Source organism: Camelus bactrianus, chromosome 16 (assembly GCF_048773025.1).
Source record: "Camelus bactrianus isolate YW-2024 breed Bactrian camel chromosome 16, ASM4877302v1, whole genome shotgun sequence".
Taxonomy (NCBI): domain Eukaryota; kingdom Metazoa; phylum Chordata; class Mammalia; order Artiodactyla; family Camelidae; genus Camelus; species Camelus bactrianus.
The window spans coordinates 11,789,196-11,807,365 of NC_133554.1; the positions used below are offsets into that span (position 1 = coordinate 11,789,196).

General features: G+C 45.9%; 1 protein-coding gene across 7 annotated transcripts in view; it reads left to right on the top strand.

The window, feature by feature from the left end:
* Positions 1–17,286, top strand: part of LOC105064294 (uncharacterized) — a 32,205-nt gene extending 14,919 nt beyond the window's left edge. Inside the window, exons 5-14 of one of the 7 annotated variants that reach the window (XM_045512275.2) lie at positions 1,504–1,641; positions 2,999–3,106; positions 4,995–5,102; positions 7,011–7,118; positions 9,083–9,190; positions 11,098–11,205; positions 13,095–13,202; positions 15,170–15,277; positions 16,714–16,862; positions 17,042–17,286. In XM_045512275.2, the coding sequence (XP_045368231.2) occupies positions 1,504–1,641; positions 2,999–3,106; positions 4,995–5,102; positions 7,011–7,118; positions 9,083–9,190; positions 11,098–11,205; positions 13,095–13,202; positions 15,170–15,277; positions 16,714–16,862; positions 17,042–17,071 (1,073 nt within the window). In that variant the 3' untranslated portion in view covers positions 17,072–17,286. The remainder of the gene's footprint in view (positions 1–1,503; positions 1,642–2,998; positions 3,107–4,994; positions 5,103–7,010; positions 7,119–9,082; positions 9,191–11,097; positions 11,206–13,094; positions 13,203–15,169; positions 15,278–16,713; positions 16,863–17,041) is intronic. The other 6 variants (XM_074342596.1, XM_074342600.1, XM_074342599.1 and 3 more) reach the window with 6 other exon arrangements.
* Positions 17,287–18,170: the final 884 nt, after the last annotated feature.

An 18,170-nucleotide genomic window follows, 5' to 3' on the forward strand; every position in this document is an offset into this window, starting at 1 on the left:
CACCATTAATTGCTGGGTAAACGTGATTTCAATTTCCACTATGAATGTGCTAAAGTATACTTTTTTAAAAATATTATGTTCTGTTTCATTTTCCATTACACTGTGTGATATATACCACCTACAAGTGGGCCCACTGTCTCATCTCTACCACGAGGATGGTAGCTTCCAGATACCCACATTGAAGGTTTCTTTGTGCTCATGGAGTATTTTCTGATGTTAGGAAACTGTATAGACCGCTGCCAAAGAAACCAGGACTGTGGGGCCAGGGAGCAGTGTGTCAGGAAGGGGTGTGGTATAATCTGCTCTCCACCGCGGGAACAATCTAATGGCATCCAGCCCTGCCCAGGTCCCCAAACCCCACACAACTCAGGGAGACGATCTGCTTGTCTCTGCCCAGGCTTCCCATCCTCAGATCAGTAATCCCCAGGGTCTCTGTTTTCAGACTTGTCCATCCAGAAGGAAAAGCATGTTACAGAGCTGTGGGTCTTGATTTTTGAGCACAGAACCTTCTTCACTTATTGTGTTATACAACGAGTACACGCCCATTATAGAAAACTCAGAAATACTACTTAAGGAAAAAGATAAGTTATCCACAGTCCCAGTACCCAGATAACCACGTTAACATTTGAAGTGAAGTCATTTGTCATTCGCACACATGCACAGATGTATTTGTTCAGATTTAACAAAGAAGAAATGTTTACTTTGTAATGACTACATGCATGGCACTGTACTGAGTGCTGGGAGGTAATTCAGGAGAGAGCTATGTCCTTAAAGATCTTATACTAACAGAGATAGACATATAAACAAACCAACAAAAATCTAGGCTATATGATTTTTCACAAGCATGGTGAAGTGATCATCTCAAATCAATAAACACAGTTCTACCACACGTTATAAAAGGTTTCATTGTTTTCCAGTATGTGGATAGGATTTATTTTCCACGCCTCCTTCTGCTATGACAGACATATTTAGAAAATCTATAATCTGAGTTACTTTTAAATAACAAGTAGAAGATGCATGTCCTTGAGCTAAATCGTATTTCTTTAGGAGAAATTCCTGAAACTGGAACGGCCAAATAGACATTTGACTATTAAATTGCCTCATGAAGATGGCTTTCAACACCAAAAAAAATTGGTATCCTCACTCCACGTATTTGTAGTTGAATAAACAAACATCTACTCACATTATGCATGTATGTCTGTGCGTAATTGCGGTGTTTCTGTTTATATTTGTAAAAGCACAGAGAAAGTCCCAGAAAGAACAACAGGAACTAGTAGATGCCTCCTGGGGAAGGGACTGATGGGTTAAGGGAAAGAGAGACTTACTTTACAGTTGTCTGTAATTACATAGGCTCTATATAGTTGAATAATTTTTGTTTTGAAAATTAAAATGTCTTACTTTTATAATAGTGCAAACTATGCAGATATCTTGTCTGTATATCTTGAATGGAGTAAGTGTTTAAAACAAACACACCCTCCCAGCCCTCCCCTGTGCTCCTGCCAGGCTCACAGTTTTCAGCTGAAGTTTTTCTAGCCATAGGGATCTGTGTGGATCAGTGCCGAGAAGACCGGGACTGCGGTGCAGGGAGTCGGTGTGTGAGCAATGGATGCGGCCACGTCTGCGCCCCAGCGCGAGACCAGGGTGAGAGCAGCAGGCCCTGCCTTCTGCATCCCTGGTCCCCTGCGTGCTTGTCACCGCCAGGACAGCAGTTAGCAAGGCTATAGAATTAAGACTGCGTGTATCATCCAAGGAACAGCTTGCTTAGACACCTTTATGCAATCTCAGGCCCAAGGACCAACTGAGGTATTTTGAGGGGATGGAGGAGTATGTAAGGGAATCCCACAGATGAAGGAAGTGTCTCCCCAACATGAAGCAGACACTTGTCAGCAGCCAGATCTATTTCCCTTGGCTCACAAGGCCAGTATCCAGCCGGCATTTCCCAGGCCCCTAACTGGAGAGGGAAAGCTGTTTGGGAGGAGATATGCAGCAGAGGTTCTCCAATATCAACACGTGGAAGAATGACCTCGGGGCCAGGCTTGTTAAAATCCGAATGGCTGGGCCCCAGCCCCAGGGGTCCTGTTTCAGCAGGTGTGCAGTGGGACCCAAGAACCTGAATCTCTAACAAGCTCCCGGGGGTGCTGATCCTGCTGGTTCAGGGGACCCAGTTTGTGCAGCACTAGATGTGGGATGGGTTCTCTCCCAGGTAGGAAGCACACGCCTGGAGCTGTGCTGAGCACTGGGAGATAATTCAGGAGAGAGCATATCCTTAAAGATCTTTTGGTAACAGAGATGGACATCTAACCAAACCAACAAAAGTCCAGGATATATGATTTTTCCAAACACGATGTTGTGATCATTCCTGAATCAATAAACTCAGTTCTAACGCATGTCTTTCAAAGGCTTCGTTGTTTCCCAGGATGTGGACAGGCCTTTATTCATGCCTCCTTCTACTCTGACAGATTTAGATAATCTATCATGTGAGTTATTGTTTAATAACAAGTGGAAGATGAATGTCTTTGAGCTAAATCGTGTTTCTTGAGGAGAAAATCCTAAAAATGGGATGACCAAATAGCCACTTGAAAGGTTTTGATGTAGATTGCTAAATTGCCTTTTAAAAACCAAAATGAATTATAGCCTCACTCCACATATTGCTAGTTGAACAGACAAATATGTAATCACATTATGTGTGTATGTTTGCAGTAATGTGTTTTTATTCCTATTTGTAAAAGCACAGAGAAAATGCCAGAAGGAGCTAAAGGAACTAGTAGATACTTCCTTGGGTATGGACTGTTGGGTCAGGGAAAAGAGAGATTTATGTTTTACTTTATATCGTTGAGTATTTTTTGTGTTTTTAAAATTAAAATACACTATTTTTATAGTATTCAGATACCTTGTCTATATATCCTGAATTGAAATAAATGTTTAAAAGAGACAACCCTCTCAGAGCGCCCCCCTGTGCTCCTGCCAGGCTCACAGTTTTCAGCTGAAGTTTTTCTAGCCATAGGGATCTGTGTGGATCAGTGCCGAGAAGACCGGGACTGCGGTGCAGGGAGTCGGTGTGTGAGCAATGGATGCGGCCACGTCTGCGCCCCAGCGCGAGACCAGGGTGAGAGCTGCAGGCCCTGCCTTCTGCATCCCTGATCCCCTGAATGCTTAGCGCCGCCAGGACAACAGCTGCCAGGCCCACTGCACAGAGAGAGAGTGAGACATGAGACAGCAAGAGTGTGAGAGAGACAGAGAGAGAGGGGAGGCAGCTGCAGTGGGGCCACCACCAGCCTCTATGAAAATTAGGAAAGCCGCCCCTTCTCCCAGGTCTGGAAGACCATGAAGATGGATGAACACTGTTTTGATCTTGAAGTATTTGTAAGCTTAAAAAAACTGGAAGTACTCTTAAAACAAAAATTAAATAACATTAAGGTACCCAGTAGTTCCTCAACAAGGGATGGAAAAAACAACGCTTATGAACAAGTTAGCCGATGTCTCCCACCCACACACATGTCCACGCTGGTGTGAAACACACAGGTCCCTTCCTTCAGTCCAGCAGTATGTGCACCTGCCCAGGCTGAGTCATTGCCAGCAGTGGCTGCCAGGTGCTGTTTCCCCACAGAACCTTCAATTCCCTTCCTTTCTTGACTGAAAGGCTAGGATTGATCGCTGCCACTGGAAATTTGGTGGGTGCGTCAAGGTGGACTGGGAACTAGGGAGGCTGTAGAATTAAGACTGTGTGTATCATCCAAGGCACAGCTTGCTAATACAAGTCTACGCTCTCTCAGGCTCAAGGACCAACATAGATGTTGTGGAAGTGGAGGAGAATGTAGGGGAGACCCACAGATGAAGGAAGTGTCTCCCCAACATGAAGTGGAGAATTGTCATCCACCAGATCTATTTTACTTGTTTCAGAGAGCAGTATGCGGTCTGCATTTCCCATGCCCTAAGTGGGTGAGGGGTGAGATACAGCAGAAGTTCTCCAATTTCAGCATATGTAAGAATGACTCGGCTGTAAGGCTTGTTAAAATCCAAATCGCTGGGCTCCAGCCCCAGAGGTCCTGTTTCAGCAGGTGTGTGGTGGGACCCAAGAACCTGAATCTCTAACACGCTTCCAGGGGTGCTGATCCTGCCGGTTCAGGGGACCCAGTTTGAGTAGCACTAGATGTGGAATTGGGGTTCTCTCCCAGGTAGGAGGCACATGCCTGGTGCTGAGCTGAGTGCTGGGAGATAATTCAGGAGAGACTTATGTTTTTAAAGATCTTACAGTAACTGAGATAGACATCTGAAAAAAACCCAACAAATATCCAGGATATATGATTTTTAGAAACATTGTGTCAAAAACATCCCATAAAAACCACATTTCACCGTCATGTTTTAAAAAGCTTTGATGTTTTCCAATATGTGGATAGGCCTTATTTTTCATGTCTCCTTCCACTATCACAGTTTTAGATAATCTGTCATTAGAGTTACTTTTTAATGACAGGTACAAGATGAGTATCCTTGAGCTAAATCATATTTCTTGAGGAGAAATTCCTAAAAGTGGAATGACCAAATAGACATTTGAGAGCCTTTGATGTAGATTGCTAAATTGTCTCATGAAGTCACCTTTCAACAACCAAGAAATTTATATCCTCAATCCACATATTTGTAGTTGAATAGACAAATATCTGGTCACATTATGTTGTATGTGTGTGTGTTAGTGATGTGCCTGTATTTACATCTGTAAAAGTACTGAGAAAATTCCAAAAGGAACTACAAGAACAAATACATACCTCCTGGGAAATGCCCTGATGTGTTAGGAGAAAGACAGACCTACTTTTTACTTTATATGGTTGAGTATTTCTTGCATTTTGAAAATTAAAACATCCTACTTTTATATAGTGCGAACTGTACAGTTATCTTGTCTATATATCTTGAATTGAAAAAAAGTATAAAACAGAGACGCCCTCCCAGCCCTCCCCTGCGCTCCTGCCAGGCTCACAGTTTTCAGCTGAATGTTTTTCTAGCCGTAGGGATCTGTGTGAATCACTGCCGTGAAGACCGGGACTGCGGTCCAGGAACTCGGTGTGAGAGAAGTGGATGCAGCCAAGTCTGCACCCCAGCGCGAGACCAGGGTAAGAGCTGCAAGCCCTGCCTTCTGCATCCCTGATCCCCCGAAAGCTTGTCACCACCAGGACAACAGCTGTCAGGCCCACTGCACAGAGAGAGAGAGAGTGAGAAAGCAAGAGAGAGACAGAGAGAGAGCAAGAGAGGTACAGAGACAGAGAGGAGGCAGCTACAGTGGGGCCACTCTTAGCCTCTGTGAGAATTAGAAAAGGTGCCCCTTCTCTCAGGTCTAGAAGATCATGAATACAGATGCATACTGTCTTGATTTTGAAATATTTGTAAGCTTGAAAAAGCTGGAAGTACTCTTAAAATAAAAATTAACTAACATTAAGGTACCCAATTATTCCTCAACAAGGGATGGAAAAAACAACGCTTATGAACAAGTTAGCCGATGTCTCCCACCCACACACATGTCCACGTTGGTGTGAAACACACAGGTCCCTTCCTTCAGTCCAGCAGTATGTGCACCTGCCCAGGCTGAGTCATTGCCAGCAGTGGCTGCCAGGTGCTGTTTCCCCACAGAACCTTCAGTTCCCTTCCTTCCTTGACTGAAAGGCTAGGATTGATCGCTGCCACTGGAAACTTGGTGGGCGCATCAAGGTGAATTGGGATCTAGGGAGGCTGTAGAGCTAAGACCACGTGTATCACCCAAGGAACAGCTTGCTCGCACACCTCATTGCTCTCTCAGGCTCAAGGATCGACCTTAGATGTTTTTTGAGGGGATGAAAGAGTATGTAAGGGAATCTCACAGATGAAGGAAGTGTCTCCCCAACATGAAGTGGAGAATTGTCATCCACCAGATCTATTTTACCTGATTCAGAGAGCAGTATGCAGTCCTCATTTCCCATGTCCTGAGTGGGTAGGGGGTGAGATACAGCAGAAGTTCTCCAATTTCAGCATATGTAAGAATGACTCGGCTGTAAGGCTTGTTAAAATCCAAATCGCTGGGCTCCAGCCCCAGAGGTCCTGTTTCAGCAGGTGTGTGGTGGGACCCAAGAACCTGAATCTCTAACAGTCTCCCAGGGGGTGCTGGTCCTGCTGGTTCAGGGGACCCAGTTTGAGTAGCACTAGATGCGGGACTGGGCTTCTCTCCCAGGTAGGAAGCACATGCCTGGAGCTGTGCTGAGCACTGAGAGATAATTCATGAGAGAGCATATGCTTAAAGATCTTTAGTAACAGAGTTAGACATCTAAACAAACCAACAGAAATCCAAGATATATAATTTTTACAAACATGGTGTCGTGATCTTCCCGAATCAATAAACAGAGTTGGACCTCACATTTCCAAAGGCTTTGTTGTTTTCCAGTATGTGGACAGGTGTTATTTTTCATGCCTCCTTCCACTATCACAGATTTAGATAAGTGATCATCTCAGTTATTTTTAATGACAAGTACATGATGAGTGTCCTTGAGCTAAATCAGTTTTCTCGAGGAGAAGTTCCTAAAAGTGAAATGACCAAAGAGACATTTGAAAGCTTTTGATGTAGATGGATGAATTACCTAGTGAGATGCTTTTAAAAACCGAAAAATTTATCGCCTCACTCAACATATTTGAAGTTGAATAAAAAAAATCCACTCACATTATGTGAGTACGCATGTCTGTCTTTGATGTGTTTCTATTCATACTTGTAAAAGCACAGAGGAAATTCTGGAAGGAGCTATAGGAACTAGTAGACACCTCCTGGAAAATGGACGGATGGGTTAGAGGAAAGAGAGACTTAATTTTCACTTTATATAGTAGAGCATTTTGTGTGTGTGTTTTGAAAATTTAAATGTCCTACTCTCTAATAGTGCAAACTTTGCAGGTATCTTGTCTATATATTTTGAACTGAATAAATGTTTAAACAAACACGCTGTCTCAGAGTCCTCCTGTGTGTTCCTTTCAGTCTTCACAGTTTTCAGCTGAATTTTTTCTAGCCGTAGGGATCTGTGTGGATCAGTGCCGTGAAGACTGGGACTGCGGTGCAGGGAGTCGGTGTGTGAGCAATGGATGCGGCCACGTCTGCTCTCCAGCACAAGAACAGGGTAAGAGCAGCAAGCTCTTCCTTCTGCATCCCTGGTCCCCTGAATGCTTAGCACCGCCAGGACAACAGCTGTTAGGACCACTGCACAGGAAGAGAGTGAGAGACAGAAAGACAGAGAGAGACAGAGAGACAGAGAGACAGAGAGACAGAGAGAGAGAGAGAGAGAGAGAGGAGGCAGCTACAGTGAGGCCACTACTAGCCTCTATGAGAATTAGAAAAGCTGCCCCTTCTCCGAGGTCTACAAGACCATGAAGACAAATCAATGCTGGATTGATTTCGAAGTATTTGTAAGCTTGAAAAAGCTGGAAGTGCTCTTGAAACAAAAATTAAATAACATTAAGGTACCCAATTATTTCTCAACAAAGGATGGGAAAATCACAGTTATGAACAAGTTAGCTGATATCACTTACCCACAGAGATGCCCACGTTAGTGTGGATCACAAGGGTCCCCTCCAGTCCAGCAATATGTGCACCTGCCCAGGCTGATTTATTGCCAACAGTGGCTGGCAGGTGCTACTTCCCCTCAGAATCTTCTGTTCCCTTCCTTTCTGGACTGAAAGGCTAGGATTGATCGCTGCCACTGGAAACTTGTTGGGCGCATCAAGGTGGACTGGGAACTAGGGAGGCTGTAGAGTTAAGACCACGTGTATCACCCAAGGAACAGCTTGTTCAACACCTCTGTGCTCTCTCAGGCTCAAAGACCAGTATAATTGTTCCGTGGAAATGGAGGAGTATGTAAGGGAATTCCACAGGTGAAGGATGTCTCTCCCCAACGAGACGTATAGGATTGTCATCCACCAGATCTATGTCACTTGATTCCCAAGTGCAGTATCCAGTCTGCATTTTCCACGCCCTAAGTGGACAGGGTAGGGGGAGATATATAGCAGAAGTTTTCCAATTTCAACATATGGAAGAATGACCTGGGGGCAAGGCTCCTTAAAGTCCAAATTGCTAGGCCTCAGCCCCAGAGTTCCTGTTTCAGCAGGTGTGTGGTGGGGCCCAAGAACCTGAATGTCTAACAGTCTCCCAGGGGATGCTGACCCTGTTGGTCCGGCGGACCCAGTTTGAGTAGCACTAGATGCAGGATTGGGGTTCTTTCCCAGATAGAAAGCTCATGCCTGGTGCTGAGCTGAGTGCTGTGCGACAATTCAGGAGAGATCTATGCCTTTAAAGATTTCAGGGTAACAGAGATAGACATCTAACCAAACCAACAAAAATCCAGGATATATGATTTTTACAGCCCTGATGTCGTGATCACCCTGAATCAGTAAACTCCTAACCACGTGCTTTAAAGGGCTTCGTTGTTTCCCAGGATGGGGAGACGCATTATTTTCAGGCCTCCTTCTACTATCACAGGTTTAGCTAATCTATCATCTGAGTTAAACTTTAATAATGAGTACAAAATGAATATCCTTGAGCTAAATTATATTTCTCTAGGAGAAATTCAGAAAAGTGAAATGGCCAGGTAGACTTGTGAAAGCTTCTGATGTAGATTGCTAAATAGCCTAATGAAAATGCCTTTTAAAAACAAATGAAAAATATAGCCTCTCTCCGCATATTTGTAGTTGAATAGATGTCTGTCTCGTCACATTATGTGTGTGTGTGTATGTGTGTGTGTGTGTGTGTGTGTGTGTGTGTGTGTGTGTTAGTGATGTGCCTGTATTTATATCTGTAAAAGCACAGAGGAAATTCCAGAAGGAACTACAGGAACTAGTGGATACCTCCTGGGAAAGGCACTGACAAGTTAGGGGAAAGAGACAATTTATATAGTTGAGGATTTTTTCTTTATATAATTGTGAATTTTTTGTGTTTTGAAAAGTTAAACATCCTATTTTTATAATAGTGCAAACTATGCAGATAGCTATATATTTTGAATTGAAAAAATATTCAAAACAGACAAGCCCTCTCTCAACCCTCCCCTGTGCTCCAGCCAGACTTCACAGTTTTCAGCTGAATTTTTTGTAGCCGTAGGGACCTGTGTGGATCACTGCCATGAAGACCGGGACTGCGGTGCAGGGAGTCGGTGTGTGAGCAATGGATGCGGCCACGTCTGCTCCCCAGCGCGAGACCAGGGTGAGAGCAGCAGGCCCTTCCTTCTGCATCCCTGATCCCTTGAATGCTTGTCGCCTCCAGGACAGCAGCTGTCAGGCCCACTGCACAGAGAGAAAGCAAGAGAGAGTGAGAGAGCGAGAGAGCAAGAGAGTGAGAGAGCGAGAGAGCGAGAGAGCGAGAGAGAGAGAGAGAGAGAGAGAGAGAGAGAGAGAGGGAGAGGGAGAGGGAGAGGGAGAGGGAGAGGAGGCAGCCACAGTGGGGCCACTCTTAGCCTCTGTGAGAATTAGAAAAGCTGCCCCTTCCCCCAGGTCTAGAAGACCATGAAGACAGATGAGAACGATCTTGGTTTTGAAGTATTTGTAAGCTTGAAAAAGCTGGAAGTACTCGTGAAACAAAAATAACATTAAGGTTCCAATTATTCCTCAACAAAGACTGGGAAGAACACGGTTATGAACGAGTTAGCGGATGTCTCCCGCCCAAACACACGTCCATGTTGATGTGAAACACAGAAGTCCCCTCTTTCAGTCCAGCAGTATGTGCACCTGCCCAGGCTGAGTTATTGCCAGCAGTGGCTGGCAGGTGCGATTTCCCCGCTGAACCTTCAGTGCCCTTCCTTTCTTGACTGAAAGGCTGGGATTGATCACTGCCACTGGAAACTTGGTGGGCGCATCAAGGTGGACTGGGAACTAGGGAGGCTGTAGAGTTAAGACCACGTGTATCATCCAAGGAACAGCTTGCTCGCACATGTCTGTGCAATCTCAGGCTCAGGGACCAAACTCAGATGTTTTTGGGGAATGGAGGAGAATGTAGGGGAGACCCACAGATGAAGGAAGTGTCTCCCCGATATGAAGCACAGACGTGTCATCCGCCAGATCTACTTCACTAGATTCACAAGTGCAGTATCCAGCCTGCATTTCCCAGGCCCCTAACTCAATAGGGAAGGCTGTTTGGGGGGTGGATGTGCAGCAGAGTTTCTCCAATATCAACATGTGTAAGAATGACCTGGGGGTAAGGCTACTGAAAAATCCAAATTGCTGGGCCCCGGCTGCAGATTTCCTGTCTCAGCAGGTGTGTGGTGGGGCCCAAGAGCCTGAATCTCTAACAAGCTCCCAGGGGGTGCTGGTCCTGCTGGTTCAGGGGACCCAGTCTGAGTAGCACTAGAAGCAGGATTGGGGTTCTCTCCCAGGTAGGAGGCACATGCCTGGACTGAGCTGAGCGCTGGGAGATAATTCACGAGAGATCTATGTCCTTAAAGATGTCACGGTAACAGAGATAGACATCTATCCAAACCAACAAAAATCCAGGATATATGATTTTTACAAACCTGGTGCCATGATCATCCCAAATCAATAAACTCCTAACCACACGTGTTCAAAGGCTTCGTTGTTTCCCAGGATGGGGAGACGCCTTATTCTGACGCCTCCTTCTACTCTGACAGATTTAGATAATTTATCATCTGAATTATTTTTTAATAACAAGTAGAAGGTGCATTTCCTTGAGCTAAATCATATTTCTTTTGGAGCCTTTCAACAACCAAAAATTTTATACCCTCACTCCACATGTTTTTAGTCGAATAGACAAACATCTAGTCACATTATGTGTGTATGTATGTATGTGTGTATGTTAGTGATGTGCCTGTATTTATATCGAAAAGCACAGAGGAAATTCCAGAAGGAGCTACTGGAACTAGTGGATACCTCCTGAGAAGTGCACTGATGTGTTTAGAGAAAGAGGGAGCTACTTTTTACTTTATATGATTGAGTGTTTTTTGTGTTTTGTTAATTAAAATGTCCTACTTTTATAATAGTGCAGATTCTGCAGCTCCCTTGTCCATATATCTTGAACTGAATAAATGTTTAAAACAAACACGGCCCCTCACAGCCCTCTGCTGGGCCAGGCTTCACAGTTTTCAGCTGAAGTTTTTCTAGCCGTAGGGATCTGTGTGGATCAGTGCCGAGAAGACCAGGACTGCGGTGCAGGGAATCGGTGTGTGAGCAATGGATGCGGCCACGTCTGCTCCCCAGCGCGAGACCAGGGTGAGAGCAGCAAGCCCTGCCTTCTGCATCCCTGGTGCCCCGAATGCTTGTCACCGCCGGGACAGCAGCTGTCAGGCCCACTGCACAGAGAGAAAGCGAGAGAGAGAGGGAGAGGGAGAGGAGGCAGCCACAGTGGGGCCACTCTTAGCCTCTGTGAGAATTAGAAAAGCTGCCCCTTCCCCCAGGTCTAGAAGACCATGAAGACAGATGAGAATGATCTTGGTTTTGAAGTATTTGTAAGCTTGAAAAAGCTGGAAGTACTCGTGAAACAAAAATAACATTAAGGTTCCAATTATTCCTCAACAAAGACTGGGAAGAACACGGTTATGAACGAGTTAGCGGATGTCTCCCGCCCAAACACACGTCCATGTTGATGTGAAACACAGAAGTCCCCTCCTTCAGTCCAGCAGTATGTGCACCTGCCCAGGCTGAGTTATTGCCAGCAGTGGCTGGCAGGTGCGATTTCCCCGCTGAACCTTCAGTGCCCTTCCTTTCTTGACTGAAAGGCTGGGATTGATCGCTGCCACTGGAAACTTGGTGGGCGCATCAAGGTGGACTGGGAACTAGGGAGGCTGTAGAGTTAAGACCACGTGTATCATCCAAGGAACAGCTTGCCCACACATGTCTGTGCAATCTCAGGCTCAGGGACCAAACTCAGATGTTTTTGGGGAATGGAGGAGAATGTAGGGGAGACCCACACAGATGAAGGAAGTGTCTCCCCGATATGAAGCACAGACGTGTCATCCGCCAGATCTACTTCACTAGATTCACAAGTGCAGTATCCAGCCTGCATTTCCCAGGCCCCTAACTCAATAGGGAAGGCTGTTTGGGGGGTGGATGTGCAGCAGAGTTTCTCCAATATCAACATGTGTAAGAATGACCTGGGGGTAAGGCTACTGAAAAATCCAAATTGCTGGGCCCCGGCTGCAGATTTCCTGTCTCAGCAGGTGTGTGGTGGGGCCCAAGAGCCTGAATCTCTAACACTCTCCCAGGGGGTGCTGATCCTGCCGGTTCAGGGGACCCAGTTTGAGTAGCACTAGATGCGGGATTGGGGTTCTCTCCCAGGTAGGAGGCACATGCCTGGAGCTGAGCTGAGCGCTGGGAGATAATTCAGGAGCGATCTGTGTCCTTAAAGATCTTATAGTAACAGAGATAGACATGTGAACATACCAACAAAAATCCAGGATATCCGATTTTTACTAATATGGTGTCATGATCATTCTTAATTAGTAAACTCAGTTCTACCACACGTGTTAAAAGGCTTCGTTGTTTTCCAGGATGTGGAGAGGCCTTATTTTCATGCCTCCCTCTCCTCTGACAGATTTAAATAATCTATCATTTGAGTTATTTTTTAATAACACCTGCAAGATGAACACCCTTGAGCTAAATCATGTTTCTTGAGGAGAAATTCCTAAAAGTGGAATGACCGAATAGACGTTTCAAAGCTTTTGATGTAGATTGCTAAAGTACCTCATGAAAATGTCTTTAAAAACTGAAAAAAAAAATTTATATCCTCACTCCACATAGTTGTAGTTGAATAGACAAATATCTAGTCACATTATATATGTCGTGTTGTGTTAGCGACGTACCTGTGTTTATATCTTTAACAGCACAGAGAAAATCCCAGAAGAAGCTACAGGATCTAGTGGATACCTCCTGGGAAATGCACTGAAGTGTTAGGGGAAAGAGAGACCTATTTTTTACTTTATTTAGTTGAGTATTTTTTTGTGTTTTGAAAATTAAAACACCCCACTTTTATAACAGTGCAAACTGTGCAGATATCTTATCTATACATCTTGAATTGCATAAGTGTTTAAAACAGATCGCCCCCTCTCAGCCCTCCCCTGTGCTCCTGCCAGGCTCACAGTTTTCAGCTGAATTTTTTCTAGCCATGGGGATCTGTGTGGATCAGTGCCGAGAAGACCGGGACTGCAGTGCAGGGAGTCGGTGTGTGAGCAATGGATGCGGCCACGTCTGCGCCCCAGCGCGAGACCAGGGTAAGAGCTGCAGGCCCTGCCTTCTGCATCCCTGGTCCCCTGAATGCTTAGCACCGCCAGGACAGCAGCTGTCAGTCCCACTGCACAGAGAGAAAGCAAGAGAGAGTGAGAGAGCGAGAGAGCGAGAGAGCAAGAGAGTGAGAGAGCGAGAGAGAGAGAGAGAGAGAGAGAGAGAGAGAGAGAGAGAGAGAGGGAGAGGGAGAGGAGCAAGCCACAGTGGGGCCACTACTAGCCTCTGTGACAATGGAAAAGAGGCCCCTTCTCCCAGGTCTAGAAGACCATGAAGACTGCTGAATACTATCTTGCTTTTCAAATATTTGAAAGCTTGAAAAAGCTGGAAGTACTCTTAAAACAAAAATTAAATAACATTAAGGTACCAAATTATTCCTCAACAAAGGATGGGAAAAATATGGTTATGAACAAGTTAGCCAGTATCTCCCACCCACACACATGTCCACGCTGGTGTGAAACACACGGGTCCCTTCCTTTAGTGCAGCAAGTGCAGCAAGTGCACCTGCCCAGGCTGATTTATTATCAGCAGTGGCTGGCAGGTGTAATTTCCCCTCAGAAGCTGCAGTTCCCTTCCTTTCTTGACTGAAAGGCTAGGATTGATCGCTGCCACCAGAAACTTGGTGGGCGCATCAAGGTGGACTGGGAACTAGGGAGGCTGTAGAGCTAAGACCGCGTGTATCACCCAAGGAACAGCCTGCTCGCACAGCTCTGCGCTAGCTCAGGCTCAAGTACTGACCTAGATGTTTTTGGAGGGGGGGTGGAGGATTTTGTAAGGGAAACCACATAGAAAGGATGTGTCTGCCCAACATGAATTAGAGGACTGTCATCTGCCAGATCTATTTCACTATATTTACAAGGCCAGTATCCAGTCTGCATTTTCCAGGCCCTTAAGTCGATAGGGTAGGCTGTTTGGGGGCAGATACACAGCAGAGATTCTCTAATATCAACATGTGTAAAAATGACGTGGGGACAATCTTGTTAAAATCTAATTGCTGGGCCCCAGCGCCAGAGATCCTGTTTCAGCAGGTGTGCAGTGGGGCCCGAGAACCTGAATCTCTAACAGGCTCCCAAGGGGTGCTGGTCCTGCCGGTTCAGGGGACCCAGTTTGAGTAGCACTAGATGCGAGATTGGGGTCCTCTCCCAGGTAGGAAGCATATGCCTGGTGCTGAGCTGAGTGCTGGGAGCTAATTCAGGAGAGATGTATACCCTTAAAGATCTCAAAGTAACAGATACACATCTAAACAAGCCAACAGAAATCCAAGATATATGATTTTTATAATCATGGTGTCATGATCATCCACAATCAGTAAACTCACTTCTGCCACACATTTTAAAAGGCTTCATTTCCCAATATGTGGAGATGCCTTGTTTTCGTGCCTCCTTCTACTAAGACAGATTTAGGTAATCTATCATCTGAGTTATTTTTTAAAGCATGTACAAGATGAGTGTCCTTGAGCTAAATCATGTTTCTTGAGGAGAAATTCCTCAATGTGGAATGGCCAAATAGACATTTGAAAGCTTTTGATGTAGATATCGAAAGTACCTAATGAAGATGCCTTAAAAAAAAAAAAAAAAGCCTCACTCCACATATTTGTAGTTGAATAGACAAATATCTAGTCACATTATGTGTGTATGTATGGGTGTTATTGATGTGTTTCTATTCCTATTTATAAAAGTGCAGAGAAAATGCCAGAAGGAGCTACAGAATCTAGTGGATATGTCCTGAGAAATGCAGTGAAGTGTTAGGGGAAAGAGAGAGACCTACTTTTTACTTTATGGTTCAGTATTTTTTGTGTCTTGAAAATTAAAACACCCCACTTTTATAATAGGGCAAACTATGCAGATATCTTGTCTGTATATCTTGAATGGAATAAGTGTTTACAACAGATCGCCCCCTCTCAGCCCTCCCCTGTGCTCCTGCCAGGCTCACAGTTTTCAGCTGAATGTTTTTCTAGCTGTAGGGATCTGTGTGGATCAGTGCCGAGAAGACCGGGACTGCAGTGCAGGGAGTCGGTGTGTGAGCAATGGATGCGGCCATGTCTGCTCCCCAGCGCGAGACCAGGGTAAGAGCTGCAGGCCCTGCCTTCTGCATCCCTGATCCCCTGAATGCTTAGCGCCGCCAGGACAACAGCTGCCAGGCCCACTGCACAGAGAGAAAGCGAGAGAGAGAGAGGGAGAGGGAGAGGAGGCAGCCACAGTGGGGCCACTCTTAGCCTCTGTGAGAATTAGAAAAGCTGCCCCTTCTCCCAGGTCTAGAAGACCATGAAGACAGATGAGAACGATCTTGGTTTTGAAGTATTTGTAAGCTTGAAAAAGCTGGAAGTACTCGTGAAACAAAAATAACATTAAGGTTCCAATTATTCCTCAACAAAGACTGGGAAGAACACGGTTATGAACGAGTTAGCGGATGTCTCCCGCCCAAACACATGTCCATGTTGTTGTGAAACACAGAAGTCCCCTCCTTCAGTCCAGCAGTATGTGCACCTGCCCAGGCTGAGTTATTGCCAGCAGTGGCTGCCAGGTGCTGTTTCCCCACAGAAGCTGCAGTTCCCTTCCTTTCTTGACTGAAAGGCTAGGATTGATCGCTGCCACTGGAAACTTGTTGGGCGCATCAAGGTGGACTGGGAACTAGGGAGGCTGTAGAGTTAAGACCGCGTGTATCACCCAAGGAACAGCTTGTTCAACACCTCTGTGCTCTCTCAGGCTCAGGGACCAAACTTAGATGTTTTGGAGGGGATGGAGGAGAATGTAAGGGAATCCCACCGATGAAGGAAGTGTCTCCCAACGTCAAGTAGAGACTTGTCATCCACCAGATCTATTTCCCTTGATTCACAAGTGCAGTACGCAGTCTGCATTTCCCATGCCCTAAGTGGATAGGGTAAGCTGTTTGAGGGGTGGATTTACAGCACAGATTCTCCAATATCAACATGTATAAGAATGACCTGGGGGTATAAGACTTGTTAAAATCCAATTGCTGGGACCCAGCCCCAGAAGTCCTGTTTCAGCAGGTGTGTGGTGGGGCCCAAGATCCTGAATTTCTAACAAGCTCCCAGGGGATGTTGATCCTGCTGGTTCAGGGGACCCAGTTTGAGAAGTGCTAGGTGCGGAGTAGGGTTCTCACCCAGGTTGGAAGCAAGGCCTGCCACGGGAGTCAGTGTTCATTGACTCCTGAAGACACATGGAATCGGGGGGTCACCTGCTCTGTTGGTGATCTGAGATAATTATCGAGTTTCAGCAGCCATGCTCTGACCTCTTCTCCCAAGATGCTGTAGCTGCTGGTCGGCAGTACGTTTTCTGAAGGACCGAACAGTACTGTCTGCTTCCTTGGTTTAGGAGGGGAAGATTGGGAGCATCAAGAAGGGAAGATTGGGGGCATCAAGAAGGGAAGAGGCTATAAGACTCTCAGGGAGTGATATGCTTCAGCCCCTCTCTCAGCACCAAGCCCCACTCCCTCCTACAGAGGCAGCCTGGTTTCTGGAAAGACTGTTTTGTTTTTCAGCTGGACAAAGACCAGGAGCTTGTCCCAGGGTGCCGGCAGGAACTGTTGGGCTTTGTGTTGAAAGGTGCACTGGGGATGCATCCTGTCCTGCGGGACAAAAGTGCTGCAGCAACGGGTGTGGTCACACCTGCCGAACCGCAGTTCGAGACGTGAGTATACGGGAGAGAGCTGCTTTTGGGGAGGATGAGTCCCTGCTAGTCTCTGCCAGCCCAGGAGGGACCCCAGCCACCCCTCTGCTCACTGAAGTCTGGGTGGCATGTGGAGCAAGCTGTTGGGTAGCTTAGAGCAGGCATTTCTGGAAAGTGACATAATTACCTTTTCATTTTAGGAGGACTTCCTTATTCGTTTGGATGATTGATGGACCTTGGCCTCCTTCAGTGACTGTTCCCAAAAGTCATCTTTACTCTAAGAGCTTGGCTTTCTCACTATCTTTTCCAGGAACCCCGGGATCCCAGGATGAGAATCTAAAATAACTTGGTTTAAGGGTTGAATTCTGGCCATTATTTGTGAAATCATGGGGTGACTGCTTCCAAAATTATCTTCCTTCTGAATAAAATGATTCCTGTGGCATTATCCAACCTGAGTCATTATTTCTATGGAAATTTTCTAGTTCCCTTACACTAGTACCTCCACCTCCAACAAGTATTTAACCCCAATCCATGAACCCTCTCTCTTTCTCATCATCCATCTTCACTCTTGTCCTCTCTTTCTTCCTCATCCTTTCTCCTGGGAGCACTGACCAGCTCGGGTACTCAGTGCAGCCTAGAAATCTAACTACATTTCCCCCAGAAAATTCACCCTCCCAACAACCAAGAGGATGATTTCGCACTTCTCTTTCTTCAGATCTCCATCTCATCTACGTCTCACTCCTACCTCCCCCATTCAGGTCTCCCCACTATCTCGCCACAGCTTTTGTGGAGAAAATAATTGCAAGTCAGCACAAGTTCCCTGCTGTTCTATCCCCATATAGTTGCACCCATTTTCTCCACTTTATCCCCAGCAGTAATGGAAAAAACCCTCCCTACTCCTATGTAAGTCCAGCCCCTCCACATACATTCTGGATAGTACCCCTTCTTAGCTAATCAAAGACTATGCTTCTCTAATAATTTTCTCCACGATCACAGACATATCCCTTGCTACTGGGTCACTCCAGTTGTCATACACCAATTGCCTGGACTCCATGTTTCAATATGGCTCCCATCCATTCCACGGCTGAAATTCCAGATATCATTGTTCATATTTCTTTGCCTCCCCACCACTGCCTCCACCCATTCTCCCCTCAAAGAGCATGCCTCTCTCTTCCCTGCGATTGGCTCCCATCCCCATCTGACCTCACTCCAGGACTCTCGCCAAGCTTCCTCTGGTCTACCACGCACAATGAAACTTGGATCATGCCACTCATGTGGCCTGAACATCACTTGTGTAGCGACAGCCTCCAACCGGGGCTGGCACCAGGG